We start from the raw sequence: 20640 nt of genomic DNA on the forward strand, positions 1-20640 counted from the left end.
CCTAACAGAAGTGTGCGCGCCATTTTTTGTTTTTTTTTCCTTTTTATAGGCATGCAAACAAATCGTAGTTTACTCAGAAAAACACAAGTTTTATAATTTCTTTTATTATTTATTAATTTCATACTACGTATAAATTATACAGAAATACGCATGAAATGTATCTTAGGTAAAGAATATTAAGTTAAATCAAGACGTAAGCCGCAGCCATTCACACATCGGATGACGCATGCATACGCGATTTAGCTTCAAATACCATACATTTGGATACCAAGAAATAGACTATTAATAAATATATTTACAGTGGATGAGACTTAATAGAGCGTTGGACTTAATCTGCCAAGTCTGTTATGCGCATTGGCCAAGTCCGTTTCGAATTTAACTAAACTTGTAACTTGTAAACTTAGTAAGCATTTATTTACAATTCCGTACAATATTTCATAATTTTAGCACCCGTCTGCAACACTCCCATTGTGTTGGTAAAATTACAATAAACAAACACATAACTGCAGCATATGATTTTAAACAGATTTATAGCTTACAATTAAATATTAATTTGAACTGCTTTTTTTCTTTTGTGTATAGAAACGCTTAACAAAAAACTATGTGAAACGGACCGCCAATTAAACATAAACTTTTTACTTCAGCATAATTTGCCTTAAATGCCTTAGCAAGACATGGTCACCTTGTTGATTAGATGATTCTTTTTAATTTACTTGTTTCAAATATTGAACACTTATGTGTGTATGAATGTGTGATATACGTACTTCTAAAATATATTTTTATATTTTCCCAAATTATTATAAAAATATATTCGTTTGTTTCGCAGGCTTTTTTAAATCTAGAACTGATATTGGCCTGATTTGTTTGTTTAATATTCGATACAGCACACAATTTCACCGTATTTGTTTTGAAATTACATTTTTTATTTTGCTATTTCGTCCTCGTCACTTTTTCTTTTTTACTGAGATCATTAATTACATATACAGGTTTTATATATTTTTTATATATTTGTATGCTTATGTAGAGACTTTTAGCTTGTTTTGAGCTTGCGCCATTTGTGACATTGGAATATTTCTAAAGACCGTAAATTCCAATGTACGCGCGCATGTTTGTGCATGCATACGTATGTATATGTATCGTATGTACGTTTTCGAACGATATTGAACATTTCATTAATTATATAAACTGTACGATTAGGCAAACGACTTTAAACTTATCAAATATTTTCTCAATTTAACTAAAAAGTTTTACGCTAAAGAAATAATCTAATTGTCTTGATACTAATGCACATCTATGCATTCATGAATCGTATTTCATTTAAATTGCGGCTATGGTCAGGAGGTCAGTGCATATTTTGTTACGACAAATACATATGTACGTGTATGTATAATTTTTTTAATTGAGTTAAATTAACCGAAAGATAAAACGTAACTGCCTTCTAGAAATCTTTCAATTGAATTAATAGTGCAACCCAATATATAATATTTAACAAACGCAATCCATTAATCGCACGCACATCTTTTACAAATATTTTGCACTCCAATATTGTGTGCAGCATTTAAATGGAACAAATTAAACATCTATTGCTTACAAGCATAATAATTATTTAAATGTATATGTATAATTTTCGCCAGTATATATATGTGTGTGTATAACCATGTATGTACTGTATAGATAATAATGCCTTAAGTACCTAAGAAATAAAATTACGTAGAACAATAATGATATTAGAGCTAATCGTCTATAATATGAAGAGCCTAAATTTACTCGTCGTAACATCTAAAATGAAATATTTTGTATAATATTATAAAAATATGCCTACGTAAGTATAATACCAGTGCATTTTTGTTGCCTATTATAAAAATTGTATAATTTTTTAATATTAGCATTAGACCTACTTCCGACATCTATGAAACTATGCAAATCAACTAAAGAATGTCTTTATCATTATCATTACAATATTAAATATTCGACGAATGCGGACTTTGTGGCAGTGTCTGTGGTGCTTTATATAACGTGAAAGCATCGTAAATTTGTAAAAGTTCCGATAGGCGATATTCCTCTAGACAAACGATACCTTGTAAATTTGGTGATAGCTTACGTGCGCACGCCATACAGTGCACAACGTGTCGTTTCTCTTGTTCTCGTATAAATAAAATGTTAAAAACTTCAATCTGCAAGGTAAGAAAAACCAAAAATTAACACGTGAATGAGAATTAAAAAAGTAAAATTCTTAAGCGCAAATAAAATAATTTAAATTATTGTTGGTCTGTTCTCGAATGCATACAATCTATTGTGTACATGAATGATATAGAGACCCATGTGCGTATCTCATAATATTCCGTCAGAGGGGCATTCAGAGTGCTACTTAAGTGTTCACTCCAAAGTATATCTGCGGACTCAACTCTGTTCTAACTTAGAAACTTAATTGCGACAAAACTTACCTCACATTGCCCACAGTAGTGAGAGGCTTCATTTTTCCCACGCCCGTGAAAGCGTACCTCCACACCTTTTGATTTCACATAATCCAAGCTATGCACCACATTTCTAAGAGTCTGAAGTAGACACATTCTAAAAGGACAAAAAAAAAAGAGATACATTTGTTAGATTGTAATTTAAGCGAATGACTGCTGTTGAGGCTAATTATTTTATATATAATTTTTAATTTTTTGTTTAACTCATAAATTAAAAATTATCGAATAAATATTGTCAAAAAATTAGTCCAATCATTATTCGGGTAGAGTAATAATTTAATTTAATATATGCTTAAAAAAAACTTACTTCACAAGCTCAAAGAGTTTCGGATCCGAAACTTTAATGTTTCTTGCGAGATTCCAGCTCAGATGCACCATCGGCACAATACTTTTGAAGTTTTGCAATTTATTCCATTCGTAACGTTCAATTGCAAGCGAATATTGTCGCGCCGTTAGTGGGCCCACATTCCATGCAATGTTATTACACCAACCAACTGACTGTACCCAATGTACGCAACTGAAATTGAAATATATTGTAATTTTCGTTATTTTATATTATTAAAATAAATATTAAAGAAAATGAAAATTCGTAGTGTCTGCATTTTCAGATAATTTAATCTCTACAAAAACTGTTCAGTAGAACGAAAGTTAGTAATTGATTTGTGTTTAACATCATTAGCAAACAATACGTACTATGTATATAAATATCGTACAATTATAAATTTGCTTACCCTGCATTAACCCAGACCAAATCGCCTGGCCGTTGTATAAATCGGTAAACGGGAATATTTTCTTTATATAAATCTTCCAGAACTGGCCACCACGACCCATGCAAATAGCTGATGTTATTTTTTTCGCAAAGATTATGTATACCACCCCAGTAAGCATCCGGCACAGCAAACCATTCACAATCGCCCGGTCCAATGTTTATATTGATCGAACAGAAATTGTTGTTTTCTTGATGACCCGGTGTTCGGCTTCCCGGCACTTTCATATATAATTGTACGGTATTCATGCCCAAAATGACGTGACCTACATGTGAAAGCATGTTGGCTGCCGAAATGACGCGCGCAAAAGCCGGTAGCTTTTGCAACTCGGCCAGCTGTGTGCGCCATTTTCGTTCGTCCGATAAGTCTACATTGGTGCCAAATCTGAAAGTTACAAAAATTTATTAATATTCGCATACTAGTTTTAAACATTTACATATAATAATGTATAATATAAAAAAAAAAACGAATAGTGGTTTTCGTTTGTCGGGAGCCCTACTATCAAACGCCGTTCATTTACGAAAATTCGGAAACGGTGTTAGCGAATGGCCCTGCTTTCATATTTGCACTTCATTGAAAAAATATTGATAAAAGTAAAACCAATACTTTATTACTAAACTTAAAGTGCAAAACCTTTTTTTTATTAGATATATGCAGATAAACAAATTTACCTCAACATTTTGTTGCCATTTTTGAGCTTTTTCCGCTTTCCATTTACATTTGAATTGCTTACAGAATCTTTCGAATCCGAGTCAGACATCGTTTGTACACCAGTTGGACCTTTATCTTGTTCATCCTGTAATCAAAATAAAAAACCTCAAATTAATAATTGAAAGTTAATTAATACGCAAAAAATTAGTTTAATAATCATGCTAGCATTTAAACAGCTATAGATTACATTTTCAGTTAAATAAATCTCATCATCATTCTTTACTATGTAGAACGAAAGTTATTTAAAATTGATATCATCATACAATTGTACACACGTAGAAAAACTTATATAATATATGTGACTTTTTACTTACCTTCAGACTGTCTTGAAAGCTTGACGCTTGGTACTGCGCATACTTCGCAATAGTTGTATGAGATCTATGCGAAATGCAGGCCCACACCCGTTTTGCTTGTGACGCATCCCAATTTTCATCCGGCGACTGATGAACTTGTGTGCGTACCTCGACGCTGTGATCAGGATTGGCTTCTACAAGTGTTTTGGTGGAGAACAGACCCAAGTCTAATTTAAGTGCGCCCGCCAGGCCCCGTACTACTGCTATTGGATGCTTCAGGCAAAACTCTTGCAGCTGAGGACTGAATGCGTGTTTCTTATTTTCCAAATGAACTGATGGTGTGGGAGGTAAAAGCTGTTCACGCGTTAGACGCTGTGGCGGACAATCAGGCGGAGAAGGTGGTGGTGCATTTATATGTAAAACGGAACAATGGGGGGGTGGTTCATCGAGTGGTAGATTCTTAACAGCTGCTACTAATTGCTTGGAATCCATTTGTATGCTAAATTTTGACGTCTCTTCATTATCATCGTCAAACTTTTCTCTGTCTTCATGTTCCTCCTCCCGAAAATTTTCCAATTTAACATCTGAACCTTCTTGTGTATCGATTTCCTCTTTCACTGTATCAGCATTCGCTGAACTACTTGGTGCTGCGGACACGTGCTTTCCGCTGCCAGTTGGAGTGCGCGCACTCCTTTTATCAACAGTTCCTAAATTTTTATCAAGTCCATTAAATAGATCTTCAGAAGTGCCTTCAATATCTTCTTCCTTGATATCCAAATTTTCGGCATTGAACGTCTTTAAGAGATCTTCGGCAAACGTTGATGTTAAGTCTTTTTGTGAGAGAAATGCCGTTAGCTCTTGATCGCTTACACCTGCAAAAGAAAGATATGTGTTACAAAAGATTTTATAATTTCGAATAAGTACATTGCCCAGAATTTTTTTTTATGTCTCTTAACTAGATGGCACTTTTTCGCCCATTTTTAAGTCGGTGGAAAAATGGGTTTATTTGATTAGTTTATGTATATTAAAAAATTATACAAACTCTGAAAATCAACAATACAGGGTGGGTCATATAGCGTTTGATTTTTGAACCACCTATTTTTTTGAGAATGGTAACACAAATGACATGTCAAATGTGCTCATAATTTACTTAAAGGTTTGACATTTACGAAATGGGACGCTATACGCTTGAACAAAATTGTGAAATATTGAAAACCTATTTCCAAAGAGGTGATTCTTCTTCTTCTTTTCTGATTTTCACATCGGTGGCTACGTCAATAAGCAAAATTGTCGGATTTGGGGCTCAGACAATCCACACGTTACTGTAGAGAAGCAAATGCATCCACAACGAGTCACTGTTTGGTGCGATTTTTGGTCTGGCGGCATCATCGGGCCATTTTTTTTCGAAAATGAGCGAGGAGCCGCGGGTATAGTACATGGCGAGCGTTACCGTGACATGCTCAACGAGTGGTTTCCAAAAATCGAAGAGGATGACATGGACGACATTTGGTTTCAACAGGACGGTGTTAGTTAAATTGAGATATTCAACCCAAACATTCGAAAATGTGCTTAAAAATTGTGTTGATCGAATGGCCTACTGTAAAGCCAGTCGTGGCAGTCATTTGAACGATATTATTTTTCATTCATAAGTGACAATGATCAATCTTCAAAATAAAAAAATTTTTTTTTTAAATATTGATGTTTTTTTTTTATAGCCGATTATAATGACACAAAGTATGCCAGGTAGCAGACTTGGAAGTTAAACAGTAGTTTTCTTTTTTTCATTCTCCTCATTTCTAAAAATTAATTAATTAATAAAGAAACTTCGCGTAAACTTTTGCGTAAGTAAAGCTGGCTAGCACACTTTCACTTATTATACTATGCATATTTCTTTATCTAAAAATATTTCTCACCTAAACAGTAAAGTATTTTTTCTATTCAAATTAATAATTGAATGAAAGGTTAGAATATTTAGGTTTTAGGTTATGTTTTATGCCGCATGTACGTACGCACACGTGGCTACATTCGTTGAAAAATCTATTTCACGTTTGTATATAATTTTGTATATGTACCCACCTAACTGATCACTAGTCGGTGACAACTGCGGCAACTCCCCAGATACAATTCCCGACGCAGATGACTTTGGCACTGATGTTTTTGCTTGTTCTTCAATAGTTCCAGCGTATGTGGGAGGGGGATTCACATTCGGCGTCGCTGTCGAAGACTCATTTATAGCCGCGTGCGTTACTGACGACGATGAACTCGTTGAACGCATGGGATGTCCTGTCGCAGCCTGTTGCGACTGAGCTTGTAACAACTGTTGCTGTTGAGGCTGTGATTGCGCATTTTGCGCCAATTGACACGTGTTCTGTTGTCTCATTGCCTGTTGGTATTGTTGCATAAGCCGATATTGACTGCTGAGTTGTTGGAACACCGCCTGTTCTTGATGGTTAAGCGTGCTTTGGTTTTGTTGTAAAAATTGTAATTGTTGCTGTGAAAGGAAGAAAGCAGGCTGGGCTGGGCGATTGCCCGATTCCGTGTGTTGGAGCGCCTCATCCTTGAAACGCTTTGTTGGTACAGTATTTAAATTCTGATGCGGATGTGGATACGGTGGAGGTGGGCCTTGTATTACCTGTAAATTAAGATAAAACACTATTGATAATATTCAAATTGATTTCCAAAGAGAATATATGTACTTCTGAATAACTCGTGTAAAACTGCTCAACAAGAAATTTTTAACCAACTTACGCTTAACCTGACAAAAATTAAATGAACACGTGAACACGAACGGCGTTACCAATAAGTTATCGCAACGTATGCTATTTGCGCGGCGTTGCCAACAGTTATAAATTTGTGTATTATACGTTCTCTGGTTACACTTCAGTGGGGGGACCTCAGAAAAATATTTTAGTAGTTTTTTTATTCAAAAAATATTCTCGAAAAATTGTAACAAAGAAAATTATGTAGTCAAATTTAATAATATAGCTTGAAAACTTTAAACTACAGTAGATCCAAAAATAAGTCAACAATTTAAAATTTGTGGTTTAATAATTTGTTGCCCGAAAATGATAATTTAACTATAAAAAAAACAGTTTTTGAGTTATAAATGATTACAACAAAATTATTTTACCTTTCGAGGTTATTATTTATTTTTATCTTTAAGGTGTAAAAATCGAAATTTTGTTTTAAAGACCAACTAAAATGGACGATTATTTGATATTAAGGTTTAAATTACCAGTATCCCATTAGAAAAAAATATGTATTTACTTTTACTTAGGGAGTCATAGTAAATAGAAAACTTTAAAATCGTTTTTCGTGACATTTGGTATTTTTGGATTACAACATTCTTGCGACAATTGAGTAATATGTGCATATAAGTACTTGATGTTTCCACAGCTTTCAAAGACCCACATATACATATTCAAGTTTAAAATATTTCTCAAGATAATTATAACAAACGCGCGAAACCTTTTCCTGGTATAGTCTATGGCAAACTCATTTAATGGCAAATGATAAAATTGAGAGTAATAACCGAATTAAAACCTGGGTTTTTAATCTAGTCTTTATTAAGGGGTTACACGCAATTATGACTTTCAAAAAAATCGATTTTTTTTATTGCATTTTTGTATGGTACATGGTATATTATGGTATGGTACATATATTCAAAAGTATACGCACGAAATTTGAAGTAGATCTAAGCAATACTTTCGGAGTTATACCTAAATATGTAGAGATGCCTCGGCACGTTTTAAGGTAGGTATTGAAACTTTAAACGTGTTTTTTTTCAAAACGGCATTTTTCAAGTCGGTGTACACGATATCTCGAAAACGGCTTGTTTGATCGGTCAACCGTTTTAACTCAATCTTTAAAGATACATTTTCTAGTAATTAATCGTTCCTTTTGTAAATCTGATACTTATTTTCCATTTTATAATCAATTTACGGCCAAATTTTAACGTAAAAATCGAAATCATTTCTTTTAAAAGCTGCCATTTTGTGAAAATTCACTATTTTGATTAGCCGAACGATTAATTACTAGATAATCTAATATATTAACAAAATTTGTTTGGTTTTTTGATTTCAGATAATCCAATCCTGAGTTACGATGTACACCGTAAATCGTCTTTTTTTAAAGGAGGTTCCAGGAATCGCCTGCAGCGCGCTCTATAATCAACATTTTCATAAATTTTCAAATTAAAATATTCTGAAGTTTCTTCAGGATAAATCCTTGACAACCCGTCTTTTATTTGCTTCATAACTGCGTATAACCCCTTAATGGAATGGATGAATTTGCTTTTTTTGAAACCTAAATTCTATAAAATTTTTATAGGAAAGAAAAATCTAACATACCGAACCATGGGCACTTTTGCCATATTGCCGTTGCTGCACATGTGTGGCTTGCTGATGTTGTTGCCTCGAACTCATCTCCAAAGAAATTGGTAAATTCCACGCTTCTTCAATAGAACACAATTGCCTTCTTTTCGAAGTAATACTTGGCATAGGCGCTTGAGCTAATTGAGCTTCTAAAAATTTTATACGTTGGGTCAATCCTTTACCCAATCCTTGACACTCTCGAGCTGTCAGATTTCCTGTCGGACGTAGTTTCAAATTTAAATTTCCAACTTTGCTTTCGTTGGCCGAAACTTTTGGTTGGGTATTCTATAAGTATATTTAAAAAATAAAAATGTAAATAAATAAAATGTGAGGTCAAGCTAAATATTTAAGTTTAAGGGAATGTCAAATATGAAAAATATATTCAAGTTACTCAAATAAACTAACATTTTTTATGCTTCTTGTAGCATTTAAATAACATGCATATGCATCCCTCGGTTGACCGCAACTCTCATATAATATCCCCAAGTTCGTCCACGCCGCCTTATGATTCTTGTCTAGTTGAACTGCACATATATACGCTTGTAAAGCATCTGTCGGTTGACTCTGCTGTTGATACAATACCCTATATCAGGCAAAAGAAAAATCCTTTAATTGTTTCTATACAATTGTAATGTTATATATATATTACCCGATAGAACACCATGTATCGGCGTTCCCTTCACTCTTTTCCACAGAGTTTCTGTAAGCTATGAACGCGTCATGGACTTTGTTAATGCCAGCATAACATCTGCCTAATAAATACAATGATTGTCCAGATTTCGGATTTGCTTCAATTGACTTTTGTAAACATATTATTGCATAATTATCTCGTTGTTTTTTATCTCCCAATGATTCTACACAATGATACATCCAACCTAAATATAAAACGTAATATAAGATACCATACTTGTAATTTATATATTTATTGCGTGCGTACTCATACATACCTAATTGTCTATAAATGTCAGCTTTCAATTCCAATGTCAGCTCTTTATTACTGAGAAGATGTTCGTAGGCCTCTTTGGCCGCTTTATGTTTGTTATAAACTTCATATAGATGGGCAATATGGAATTTTACTAAAAAAAGCATAATCAAGTAAGAATATTTACATATACAGTACAATCGTGATAGTCCGACACATACGGGACCGACTCGTTGTCGGATTATCGAATATTCCGGACTACCGAAGGTTCCATTTAATCAATGTTAATTCGAAATTTATGATCAAAATGCATAACGCAAAAATCATCTTTTTATTAATATCTCTTTTAATGGGGGAACAAAAACGTAACTGCTAAACTTAAAGAAAATAATTACACGCGAAATTTTTAGTTTTTTAATACATATGCAGTTAATATAAAACATGAACGTGAGTATAAACATTATTGTAAATACATATGTAAAAACCAGCTTACGTTGAAACACAAAATATGAATTACGAAAGCGAAATGAGCTACTTAACATATGTAATCGAGAATACTTTTTTGTTTTTTTCTTTTATAAGACTCGGCAATCACTTTTTCTTGGACCTTCTTAAGCTGGAGTACAGTTTCCATATCAACACCACGTTCTTGTGACCAGCGTAGCAGTGTCGTAGCAGCCAAAGTGGCCTCGTCACGTTATGAAGTTGTCGGATTACCGAACGTGTCGGATTAAGAAATGTCGGACTATCACGATTGTACTGTACTACATATATACATACAATATTCAGTTATATATTGTTAAAAAACGTATTGAGACTTACTTTGCAGTTTAGAAAATGTACACGGAGAATTGTCAATCTGTGCTAGTTTCAAGTGCTTCAGAGACAGTTTATATTCCCCAAAGACTTTAAGCATAAGACCAACGCGTAAATGTGCTTCACTTGCACGTATAAAATTCGGGTCTTGATAAAGTAAGCTCCGAAACGCTCGAATAGACCTAAAAAATTAATATAAATAAAAATTATAGATAAAATAAAATAAAATATATATATTTATCAACCAACAGCGATTATTATAAAAGGCAGCTCGGACAGTCGATATCTAATCTAACTAACGACCCAGATTTATATCTGAACCAGGACTGTCACTCCCAAAGCATTCCCCAGCCAACAACATTAACTTAGATTATATTGTTTTTTTTTTTTTTTTTTAAGTTCGGTAACATATTCCTGCTAGATGGCTTTAAACGTGTAATAAATTTTCGCTGGATCTGGTAACACTATAATGGATTTGGAATGAGAAACTTTGTGGATCGAAAAAAAAAGTTCACTTTGCTTTTTTTACCGTAAAGAATGCAACCAAGGCGAATCCACACAAGGTGAGTTCCATATAGAAGCTGACAGGCATGTACAAAATTGGTATTTTATTCTTTGTTAGTACATTTTTGGGTGCAAAAATACCCGAGGACAATTTATGAATGTTTGACCATGTTCAATAAACTAAATATTGATGTACAGTTTGAAGACGTCCGAACTTTTTGTACGTTTTTGCTGTTTTTGTTAAATGAAATACATATTTATTTTGTCCTTTTTGTGCCTATCGTAATATTAAATATATATAAAATTATAAAATGAAAACTCTCGTTTATTTTTGTTTATGACTTTGTTTTAAAAATAGCGGGTAGACAAAATTTTCAAAAAGTACATTCAGCTCGTTGAAAGTATAAAACAACAACAACAAAACAAACCATCAAATCACAAGAAAAAAACGAGTCAGCTGTTCTACTGATATCACCTTGTATAGTTTCGACTGTCACTTGCCAAAAAAATGCTGACGAACATGATGCGGTGATAAAATGGCAGATACCAAATGGTTTTTTGGTTTTCATTCTGAAAACGTTAATGAAATCATTAAAAATACGAGGAAAACCGGCTAGGAAACCAAAAATTCATCACCAAATAATTACAAAAAAAATGCGTTATGGTCATTTAAGTAGTGTCGTTGAAGGAACGGAAGACTCACAATTTGGCTTAGATGTTTTAATGCATCCTTCATATACAGTATTAGCTAAAACAAAAGTTCTCGTTTACAGAATTTCAAATAATGCCAAATAATAAAAAAAGTAAAAGATTTTATTTTTGTTCTTTATATAAAAAAATTAAAATGAAAAATACGGAATTTATCTTTTTTGTTTTTTGGTAATTTCTTATAAAAAAAAAATAGCTAAAAGATAAAACAGAATTTCTATATAGAATATTTGTAGTACAAAAAGTGCAAATTTTGAATTATTATTGTATTTTTAATTGCAAAAATACACAATCTTCTTGATGAGAAAATATCTCCTATATAACAACATAGCAGTTAAATTTATAGATTAAAAAGATATTTTGAAAAATCTTCCCATTTAAAAACCGTGCTATGAAAACTTGCAATATAAACACTTTAATGAGTATTAACTCTATCTCACTCAAATCCAGACACAGAGAGAGTTGTTCTACTATAATAGACGTTATATGTAAAAAACGAAATCATCTAGAGACATACAGGGCTATATATGCATATGTATGTGAATTATATAAATTACTAGCATCTCCCAGTGGGCTTCGCACCACCATACATAAAAAGTTTTTTTATATCGCAAGAAATTTTTCATATTAAGTTTTCTTTATAGAACTCGTAAAATGTTTAAACAGTTGGATTAGTTGATTTTTTTCATTCAACATACTTTCTAAAGATGTCACAATAGCCTTTTCTGTACTTTTTTAAAATTTGATTGTGGTGGTCACCTATATACAGGTAAGGTGAAAGAGCCGATAACACTTGTAATTAAACTTTGATTCTTTAATTTCCATTTCAATTTTTTACGCTAAATAAATTATGCTAAAATAAATAAAGTTAAAAATGTTTTTCCAGTTCCTTGAATGCTCCCGTTTTTATTATATTTTCGCCCAAAATTAATATTAACATAATACACTTACAACCACAACAGTACAACAGAAATGCTCATAAGCGGCTGTGTATTTGTTATTGTTTTTCCCATACAGGCATTTCGTATGAGAGGAAACCATTACTCACATAAAATATCATAACTCAGGAACGGCTGCACCGATTTCAATCAAACTTCACACAAACCACCTCCTCAAAGATAGAAAAGAACTCTAAAATTTTTGTGTCAATCGGTTCGGCGGTTCTTGAGTTATAAGATTACCAAGGAAATGTAATATATAACGACAACTTGAAATAACCCAGGATCAGCAGTGAGGTTAGGAATTTCAGCTGATATAAGGCTATCGATTTGATTTGGAGTTATTTTATGTACCAGCCAAATTAGTATATGTGCGTGCGGCAATCCCCTTTCCTGCCATTCGATGGAGTACATATGGCAACGCACCTCCCCAAATACATATAATTTCACAATTAAATCCATAAGTGCTTTACATTTTTGCCGAAATGGATACTCATGTGGTTCAAACACATCCTAGGCTTACCCGGGTCCACGTTTTGGATTATATCTCGAGACCCTAGTCACGGAACGGTATGAAAAATACTCTATACTATAGAAATCATCAACAGCTCCCATTTGCTACCCATATTGTACGAACACATCCTTAAGTTATCGGGGTCCACATTTTGGGCGATATCTCGATACCCTAGTCACGGAGCGGCATCAAAAATACTCTATACTATAGAATCATCAGCAGCTTCCATTTGCTACCCATATTGTACGAACACATCCTTAAGTTATCGGGGTCCACATTTTGGGCGATATCTCGAGACCCTAGTCACGGAGCGGTATCAAAAATACTCTATACTATAGAATCATCAACAGCTTCCATTTGCTACCCATATTGTACAAACACATCCTAGGGTTACCCGTGTTCACGTTTTGGCCTATTTCTCGAGACCCTGGTATCCGATTCTTAAAATTTTAAAACACAAACCATCTACTGAATAGTCCAAACAAAGCCTAAAAATTTGGTTTGGATAGGTGAACCCGTTCTTGAGTTATAAGATTACCAAGGAAATGTAACTTCTTTTTATATATATAGATTATGGTAAAAAACGAGGGATTGTGTCAGCAGGAAAAAAATACAAAAATTATTATTTTTTTGAGCAATTTCAATTGTTTCTCTATCGTATTACATCACTGTATAGCAAGGATAGTACACAATTCGCCTTGACTGTGTAGTAGGAGTTTATAGCCTTGTTGTTGTTGTTGTTTTAACTGTAGTAGTAGGTCTCAGAATGGGCCAGTTGACTGATAGCAAAATACATTATGTGTTTTTGAGTCGAAGGCGTCACATAAGTGCCGAAATGCACAAAAACTGGTAACTTTCTCCTTTTGCGCATGCAAGTGCGGCGAAAATGAAAACTGTTTAAACGAGAAAATTGTTCTCACGCAAATTTTTATCGATAGTGTTTTTAACTATATTAAATTAAATGCAGAAAATAAATGAGAGTCAAATTAAGTCAATTAAAATGCTACCTTATATTTACGATACGAGTACTTAAAAGAGTAGAGATTTATTCAAGTTGTCTTGAAAAATGCATGTGCGTCTCGATCTTCATTTCGCTTCAATAAGCAATAATTACTATTTTGTAATATAGTATAATATATTTCCCAACCAATAAAAACCTGTTTATACAACACGAAATATGATATTTGCTTTCACGACAAGAACATCTGTTACTTTTTTGTTTACATGCGGCAATGCGTTCATTGTGGTACCACGGAACGTTTTACACGTCACGTCAGTTGAAAGCAGTGCCGCAATAGTCGGATCGGGCCCATTGGGACCACCCTATTAATCTGCTACAATATCCAGACAGTAATTCAGATTTTTGTTTTCTTACAAACCTTATCCCATCTGAAGTTTTTAAATTACAAAGGTTTTCAGCGTTTAATTTTTTAATACTATGCATATTTAGTGCCTTAATTTTGGTCAATACTGCATATATGTGTATTTAGATCTGAAATTGCACCCTAAGGCTATCATTTATTTTGCTATATACAGAGCAGCTCACCAGCCAAAATTATACATATTAGTTATAATGAAGCTCATGAAATATGTGATTGTTCTGATTTTCTAAAATTTGTTAACGCACTTTTTATCTAGGTAACCCAATATACTCGTACATATGTAAATATCAAATGGTTTTGTTTTAAATTTTTTTATGTTGTGTTTGTCGACTTCGCAATCGTAATTCCTGCTAGCATGTACATATTATAAAGGCGGGCATCTGAATTTATTAAAAATTATAAAAAAAAAGGCGTGCAAGCAAGTCGTCTAACTTCGGTATATAACAGATGAGTTATTGGTTTCATTAGTAGATAAAAACCTAAGATATTTTTGGACATCTGATGCGAAAATATTAAGAAAAATATATAAATACATGTAAAAATATAAATATATATATATATATATGTATATATATATACATATGCCTTTACATATATATATATATATATATATATATATATATAAAGTATTATTTAAAGAACTATTATCTTTCAGAAAATTCGTCCATTTGTTCAATGATGTAAATACAAATCTCCGAAAGGCATACAATTGAAACTCAAAATATATTTAGCTTCTCAAAATACTGGAATAAAACAAAATATTATTAGCTTTGGCCTCCCGCAAACAGCTTTTCTACATACACGTAAATATCACCATTTATTTCCGCCCTACGTGGGGTAAAGTAGTATAGATTTGTGTGTGCAGTTTGAGAGCAAGAATAATATATTTGCTTACATATCTGCGTGGCTTTGCAAAAACAGACAAAAAAAATTCTTAAGTAAAAAAATTAAAAAAATCCCTTTTCGTACCACCCCAAGATGCATATTTATGCACTAGCGCAATACTCAAATACATAATAGTGCATATGTGTTCTACTAGAGACGGTTCAATAACGTAGCACCCGTGCCTACGTGACCAGACATTCCGCATACATTTTATATGTATGCCATAGAAAAATATCTAAATCATTTTTACACATGTAATATTATTTAATACGTTTACATTTTGTTTACTATGCTTTGATTACGAAATCAACATCTATTTGAGAGACAAAGTGTACATTTTTTGTTTATCAAGTTAAGAACTATGTTCTTGTGTTTGTTATTAAGCAGACATAGCTAGTACATACATGTGTATGTACGTTTTCACTTTGGCATTATAAAGACTAATGTCAATAAACTGTAATTTTTTAGCATTTCCTGGTACTTACGTATATCCTAATACATTTCTCTAAATTAATTAGAAGTCGGGGAAATTTTGATATTTTTACTAGTGGCGGCGGGTAGGTACATGAAAACAAATGCATTAGATTATGGCTCCCTTCTTGAAATATTGGTGTATACACATACTAACACCACCAAACAATTTTCATGTACTTCACAAAATATTCTTGTTAATGTTTACATTGTCCGCTTATATTAAATGTTATAAATTTGTATTCGAAACATATTTAGTTATTTCATTAAGATATTTCGGTGTTTAGATTTGTTTTAGGTTATTAAAAGTTTTTGCTCTTAATTTATCAAAGTAAGACGTTTACACATATTCATCAATTAGTCACAAAAACATCCGTCATAATTAACCGCACAATGCATAAAAACTTGATTTACAGTACTTTTTTTTGAATTTTGTTTTGTTAACTTCTTACAAATACACTAAACTCTACTTTTTATTACTACAATTAAAATCACTCAATGGCAGTGAGAAATAAATATGGCGGACTCAACCGCACAAAGGCAGTGCATCGTGCCCTACGGAAGGAGTTAAGCGAACTAAAAAAGAAAACATGGGAAATATTATACTCAGTGTTGCCATCGCATTGCACTTTAGTACTAAGTACGACCTAATATACTACAAATTCGTTGGCAACACCTTCATCAAATTAGGGGATTTTTTATTTGGACTGGGGACCAACGAGTTGATTTTGTGTATTTATTATGAATATTATTATCTTTACAAGCCAAAGAATCAATTCGTCATTGTAGCGATGCAACAAAAAATAAAATTGAGTTGCCTTTATGACATACATTCCAATGTTACAGATATTTTTCAGTTCAGTGTCCACTGCGCGCATTTAGTTAACTTACACTGCTTAAACAATAACTACAACAACAACAATTAACATTGCTTCAGGGACTGGAATATATCATTACATTCACATGTGACACCATCTGAATACTCGATATATTTGTATTTACCTTAGAAGTTAAGAGAATTCTCTTAACTAAATATGGCTTGAGAAGACATTTCTACCCAAACTGTTATTTATAAATATTTATAAAAGTACTCACCATCTAAATGCATTAAAATGAAAATAAACCATTCCAAGGCCATACAGAAAAGGCAAGTTTTTCCAATTCTTCGAGCACAATTGATAATACTTCTGGTACGCTGCAAGCGCTGTAATTGAGTTTTAAAATAAAAATTAGTTCTTAAATTTATAATTTCTTTTTGAAAAATCCAAATATACTAATGTACAAGCATACAAATAAGTTTTTGTTTTAACATAGGAAAAGTAAACTTATAGTCCGAGTAAAATCGAAAAAATAAAAATCGCGCAATTTTCATGTCATACATATTATTGCCCGGTAGGGTGTAAAGCAGATATAAAACTTCCCGGCTGTTAATGAAAATCGTTGCTCAATATATTGTCCGTATAACGTCTTTGTATTTATGATAACCCAAACTAACCAATTTCGTTTGTTTACCAGCTTAAGAGGTTTGGACAGATTTCGCTCTATACATAACATACATACCTTCATCGTACTCTTCCAAAAGTAAATGAAGGTGGCCCAGCTTACAATACGTCATAACATCTACATGCAGTTTACTTTCATTATCACTATCCGGAGTTGCTGTAGAAGTTTCTGCTGATTTTTGTTCTTCTTTTCTTTTGGGACTTGGAAAGTCAACAGGCACTTGGGTACTGTTTTCTTTATATACTTCATCATTTCCCTGCTCTGTCTTCATCACATGTGAGTTCGGTTCGTGAGGCACATCCTCTGATTTTATTGCGGTCTTTGCACTTTGCTCTTCTTCCTTTGTTGATATAATAACATGTTGTAGAATTTTCACGGCACGCTCCACAATAATGCGTATTGGAGCGTTTTCAGGCGCTGCCAGTTTTAGAAAACCAAACTGGCGACTGTGTAGCAGAGGTGAGAATGTTGTTGCAATTAAAGAAAATTGTCTTCTTAAAATAAAAGTAATTGAAAACACACCTGTCCAAGTCGGCTATGAAGTGCATTTCCTCAACTGTAAGATTGTCTTCAGCACCAAAATCCATTTTTGTTTAATAAATTCTACAGCAACTAAAACAAACGTGTAAACTCGCAACAAAAAACAGGGTATACAATTCGTTGCCACCTTTCTGTGTTTTGACAATTGTACTCAAATTTAGTTACGTAAAATTGACAAACGTTATGGTACCCCAAAGCACAACAGGGTACAACATGTGCTTATACTTTGATAATTATCTGCACTAAGTTTGAAGGCTCTGTGGACAATAATTTTCGTTAAAACATTTTCTTTTATATTATATCATATTTTTTATTATATAATATAATAACATCGTATTTATTTGAAGGCTGCCAAGGTTTAATCAATCACTATCAACTTGTTTCCTTCATAAATAATAAATCGATATTTTAAACTCGATATATCGTTAATTTGGTGCATCTCTCAAATCATGTATCCAAATGTCATTTGCGCTAGCGTGAAAAGGCTGTGAGCCTATAAATTTAATTACACAATATTTAAGAAAGATGGACAACTTTAATTTCGGTGGTTCCCAGTTATCACGAAATGAAATCATTCAGCTATTTTTGCGAGTGTCCATTGCATCTGTCATCACATTTTATTCAGTGAAATGGATGATGAACCAACTGGACCCGACTAGTAAGAACAAAAAGAAGGCTAAATTGCGAGCTGAAGAGCAATTGAAACGGTAATTATAAGTTAAGTAATGCGTATTTATATTTATGAAAGAAAATTTGCACACTTTATAGGCTTGGTGATCAAAGTGGCTTCAAAGTAAATCCCCAACAATTTAATGACTATGAGCTTATGATTGCCACACATTTAGTTGTGCCTGCTGATATAACAGTGAGTTGGAGTGACATTGCTGGTCTCGACGACGTTATACAGGAATTGAGGGAGTCAGTTGTGTTACCAGTCAGACATCGAGATCTATTTAATCAATCTAAGCTTTGGCAAGCCCCAAAAGGTGTATTGTTACATGGACCACCCGGTTGTGGTAAGACTCTGATCGCAAAGGCCACTGCCAAGGAAGCTGGAATGCGTTTTATAAATCTTGACGTCGCAATCCTGACTGATAAATGGTACGGGGAATCCCAAAAATTGGCTTCTGCAGTTTTCTCGCTGGCCTTAAAAATTCAGCCTTGCATAATTTTCATAGATGAAATCGATTCATTCTTGCGTAGTCGGAACTCAAACGACCACGAGGCTACTGCAATGATGAAAACTCAATTTATGATGCTTTGGGACGGGCTTAGTACTAATTCAAACTCAACTGTAATTGTAATGGGGGCTACTAATCGCCCGCAAGATTTAGATAAGGCTATTATTCGCCGAATGCCCGCACAATTTCATATTGGACTTCCAACCGAACTGCAGCGACTACAGATATTGAAACTTATTTTGGAAACTGAATGTGTACACAACGATGTGGATTTTAATCGATTAGCAAAACTTACCAATGGATTTTCTGGATCGGACTTAAGAGAAATGTGTCGGAATGCTTCAGTTTACCGAATGCGTTTATTTATGCGTACAAATGAAAATCAATTAAGTGAACAAGCGGCACAACCATCTACATCGGCTTACGCTGCAATTGAGTTAAGAAACCCTCTGATCGCGATATCTATGGAAGATCTACTTAAATCGTATGATAAAATGAAGGAGTCAAAGTTGCACACCGGTAATTTATTTATGGAAAATCGAATAGAATTAGATTAGATATTAACTAAATGTATATGGAAATGTTTTGAAAGTTACATACATGTATTACATTTATAAAACATTCACAAGAATGATAAAGGTTCCAAATTGTTCTAAATAATATGTATATCTGTATCAAACTGTTAGCCTTGAAACACCTTCCTTATTGGCGCTTTAGGTTTTTTTTTATTTTTTTGTATTTTGTTTTATAAAATAAAACAATTTTAACAATGCACAGATCCTAAACAAACTTTTAGGAGTGAATTTTCGTAAAAAATATATAATTGAATGGACAACAAACTATAAAAGTACTTTGGCACAAAAATAAGGAAACGGAAGCCTATTAATGGTGAATATTTTTTTTTTATTAAATAAATACAAATTTACGGGACCTTTAAAAATGATTGTTATTTATAAGTGATGTGGATGTGCTACTTGCATACATGAATCAGTATTTCCTTGCATAAATATTTTCTATTACGTATTAGTTGAATACCGAAAATTTTTATTAAAAGGTAAGACCTTTCATCGATTTTTAGCAAACGAATATTTACATTTTTGCTAAGGGCTGCCCAAGGCTAATCCACAAAAGGTGACTTCGGCATTCCAGCTAAAGTGTTATTTTTCTACTTGGTGGCTTGAAGGCAAACAAAAGCAGAAAACGGTGAAACTAAATAAAATTGTACATTATTAAAAAAAATGACAGTAAACAACAAAATATTTGAGAAAATAGGTAATTGTTGTTTATTGAATATACTTTAGTCATTGTGAAGTGATCTCCAGCCAAATCAGTGCCACAGTATACAGAAACGGGGGTGGCGCATTCCGAAAACCGCTGCTTCATTTTTCGCGATTTTGACAGTCGATGTATTCGTTTGTATTGGAAAGAAGCCTGACGTCCGACTTGTCAAAATTGCGAAAGTAAAGTAACAGTTTCGGGAAGACGACACATTCAGTATTCGATTCGTGAAAATTTTTAGAGCGAATTACCTCATTTGTAAGTAAATCATTCTCAATTACCTTGCGTTTTACGAACAAACAGTTGCCTTCCCTAATTTTTATCGCAAATTTATAGAAATCATCGGTCAAACCAATATGCAAGCCTAACCAAAGCAAAAA

The 20640-nt window shown here is 33.2% G+C and overlaps 2 protein-coding genes across 3 annotated transcripts; one reads left to right on the forward strand and one right to left on the reverse strand.

Moving 5' to 3' along the window:
• Positions 1 to 88: 88 nt before the first annotated feature.
• On the reverse strand, positions 89 to 17910 carry LOC128865435 (histone demethylase UTY). Of its 2 annotated transcripts, XM_054105816.1 has the most exons (15): positions 17784 to 17910; positions 17319 to 17707; positions 16854 to 16962; positions 10363 to 10538; positions 9566 to 9694; positions 9268 to 9493; positions 9024 to 9201; positions 8595 to 8903; positions 6322 to 6877; positions 4267 to 5117; positions 3913 to 4037; positions 3206 to 3625; positions 2782 to 2991; positions 2445 to 2571; positions 89 to 2174 (listed from the first exon to the last, which is right to left on the reverse strand). In XM_054105816.1, exons 1-15 carry the CDS (start codon positions 17846 to 17848, stop codon positions 1962 to 1964), a joined length of 4083 nt encoding a protein of 1360 aa, XP_053961791.1. In that variant the 5' UTR covers positions 17849 to 17910; the 3' UTR covers positions 89 to 1961. The 2 variants fall into 2 exon arrangements, with proteins under 2 accessions (XP_053961791.1, XP_053961793.1); XM_054105818.1 differs by lacking the exons at positions 16854 to 16962; positions 17319 to 17707; positions 17784 to 17910 and adding an exon at positions 15773 to 16319.
• A 337-nt stretch (positions 17911 to 18247) lies between these two features.
• On the forward strand, positions 18248 to 19642 carry LOC128862760 (outer mitochondrial transmembrane helix translocase). Its single transcript, XM_054101466.1, has 2 exons — positions 18248 to 18508; positions 18570 to 19642. Exons 1-2 carry the CDS (start codon positions 18327 to 18329, stop codon positions 19537 to 19539), a joined length of 1152 nt encoding a protein of 383 aa, XP_053957441.1. The 5' UTR covers positions 18248 to 18326; the 3' UTR covers positions 19540 to 19642.
• Positions 19643 to 20640: the final 998 nt, after the last annotated feature.

This window comes from Anastrepha ludens, chromosome 5 (assembly GCF_028408465.1).
Source record: "Anastrepha ludens isolate Willacy chromosome 5, idAnaLude1.1, whole genome shotgun sequence".
In the NCBI taxonomy this organism is placed as follows: Eukaryota; Metazoa; Arthropoda; class Insecta; order Diptera; family Tephritidae; genus Anastrepha; species Anastrepha ludens.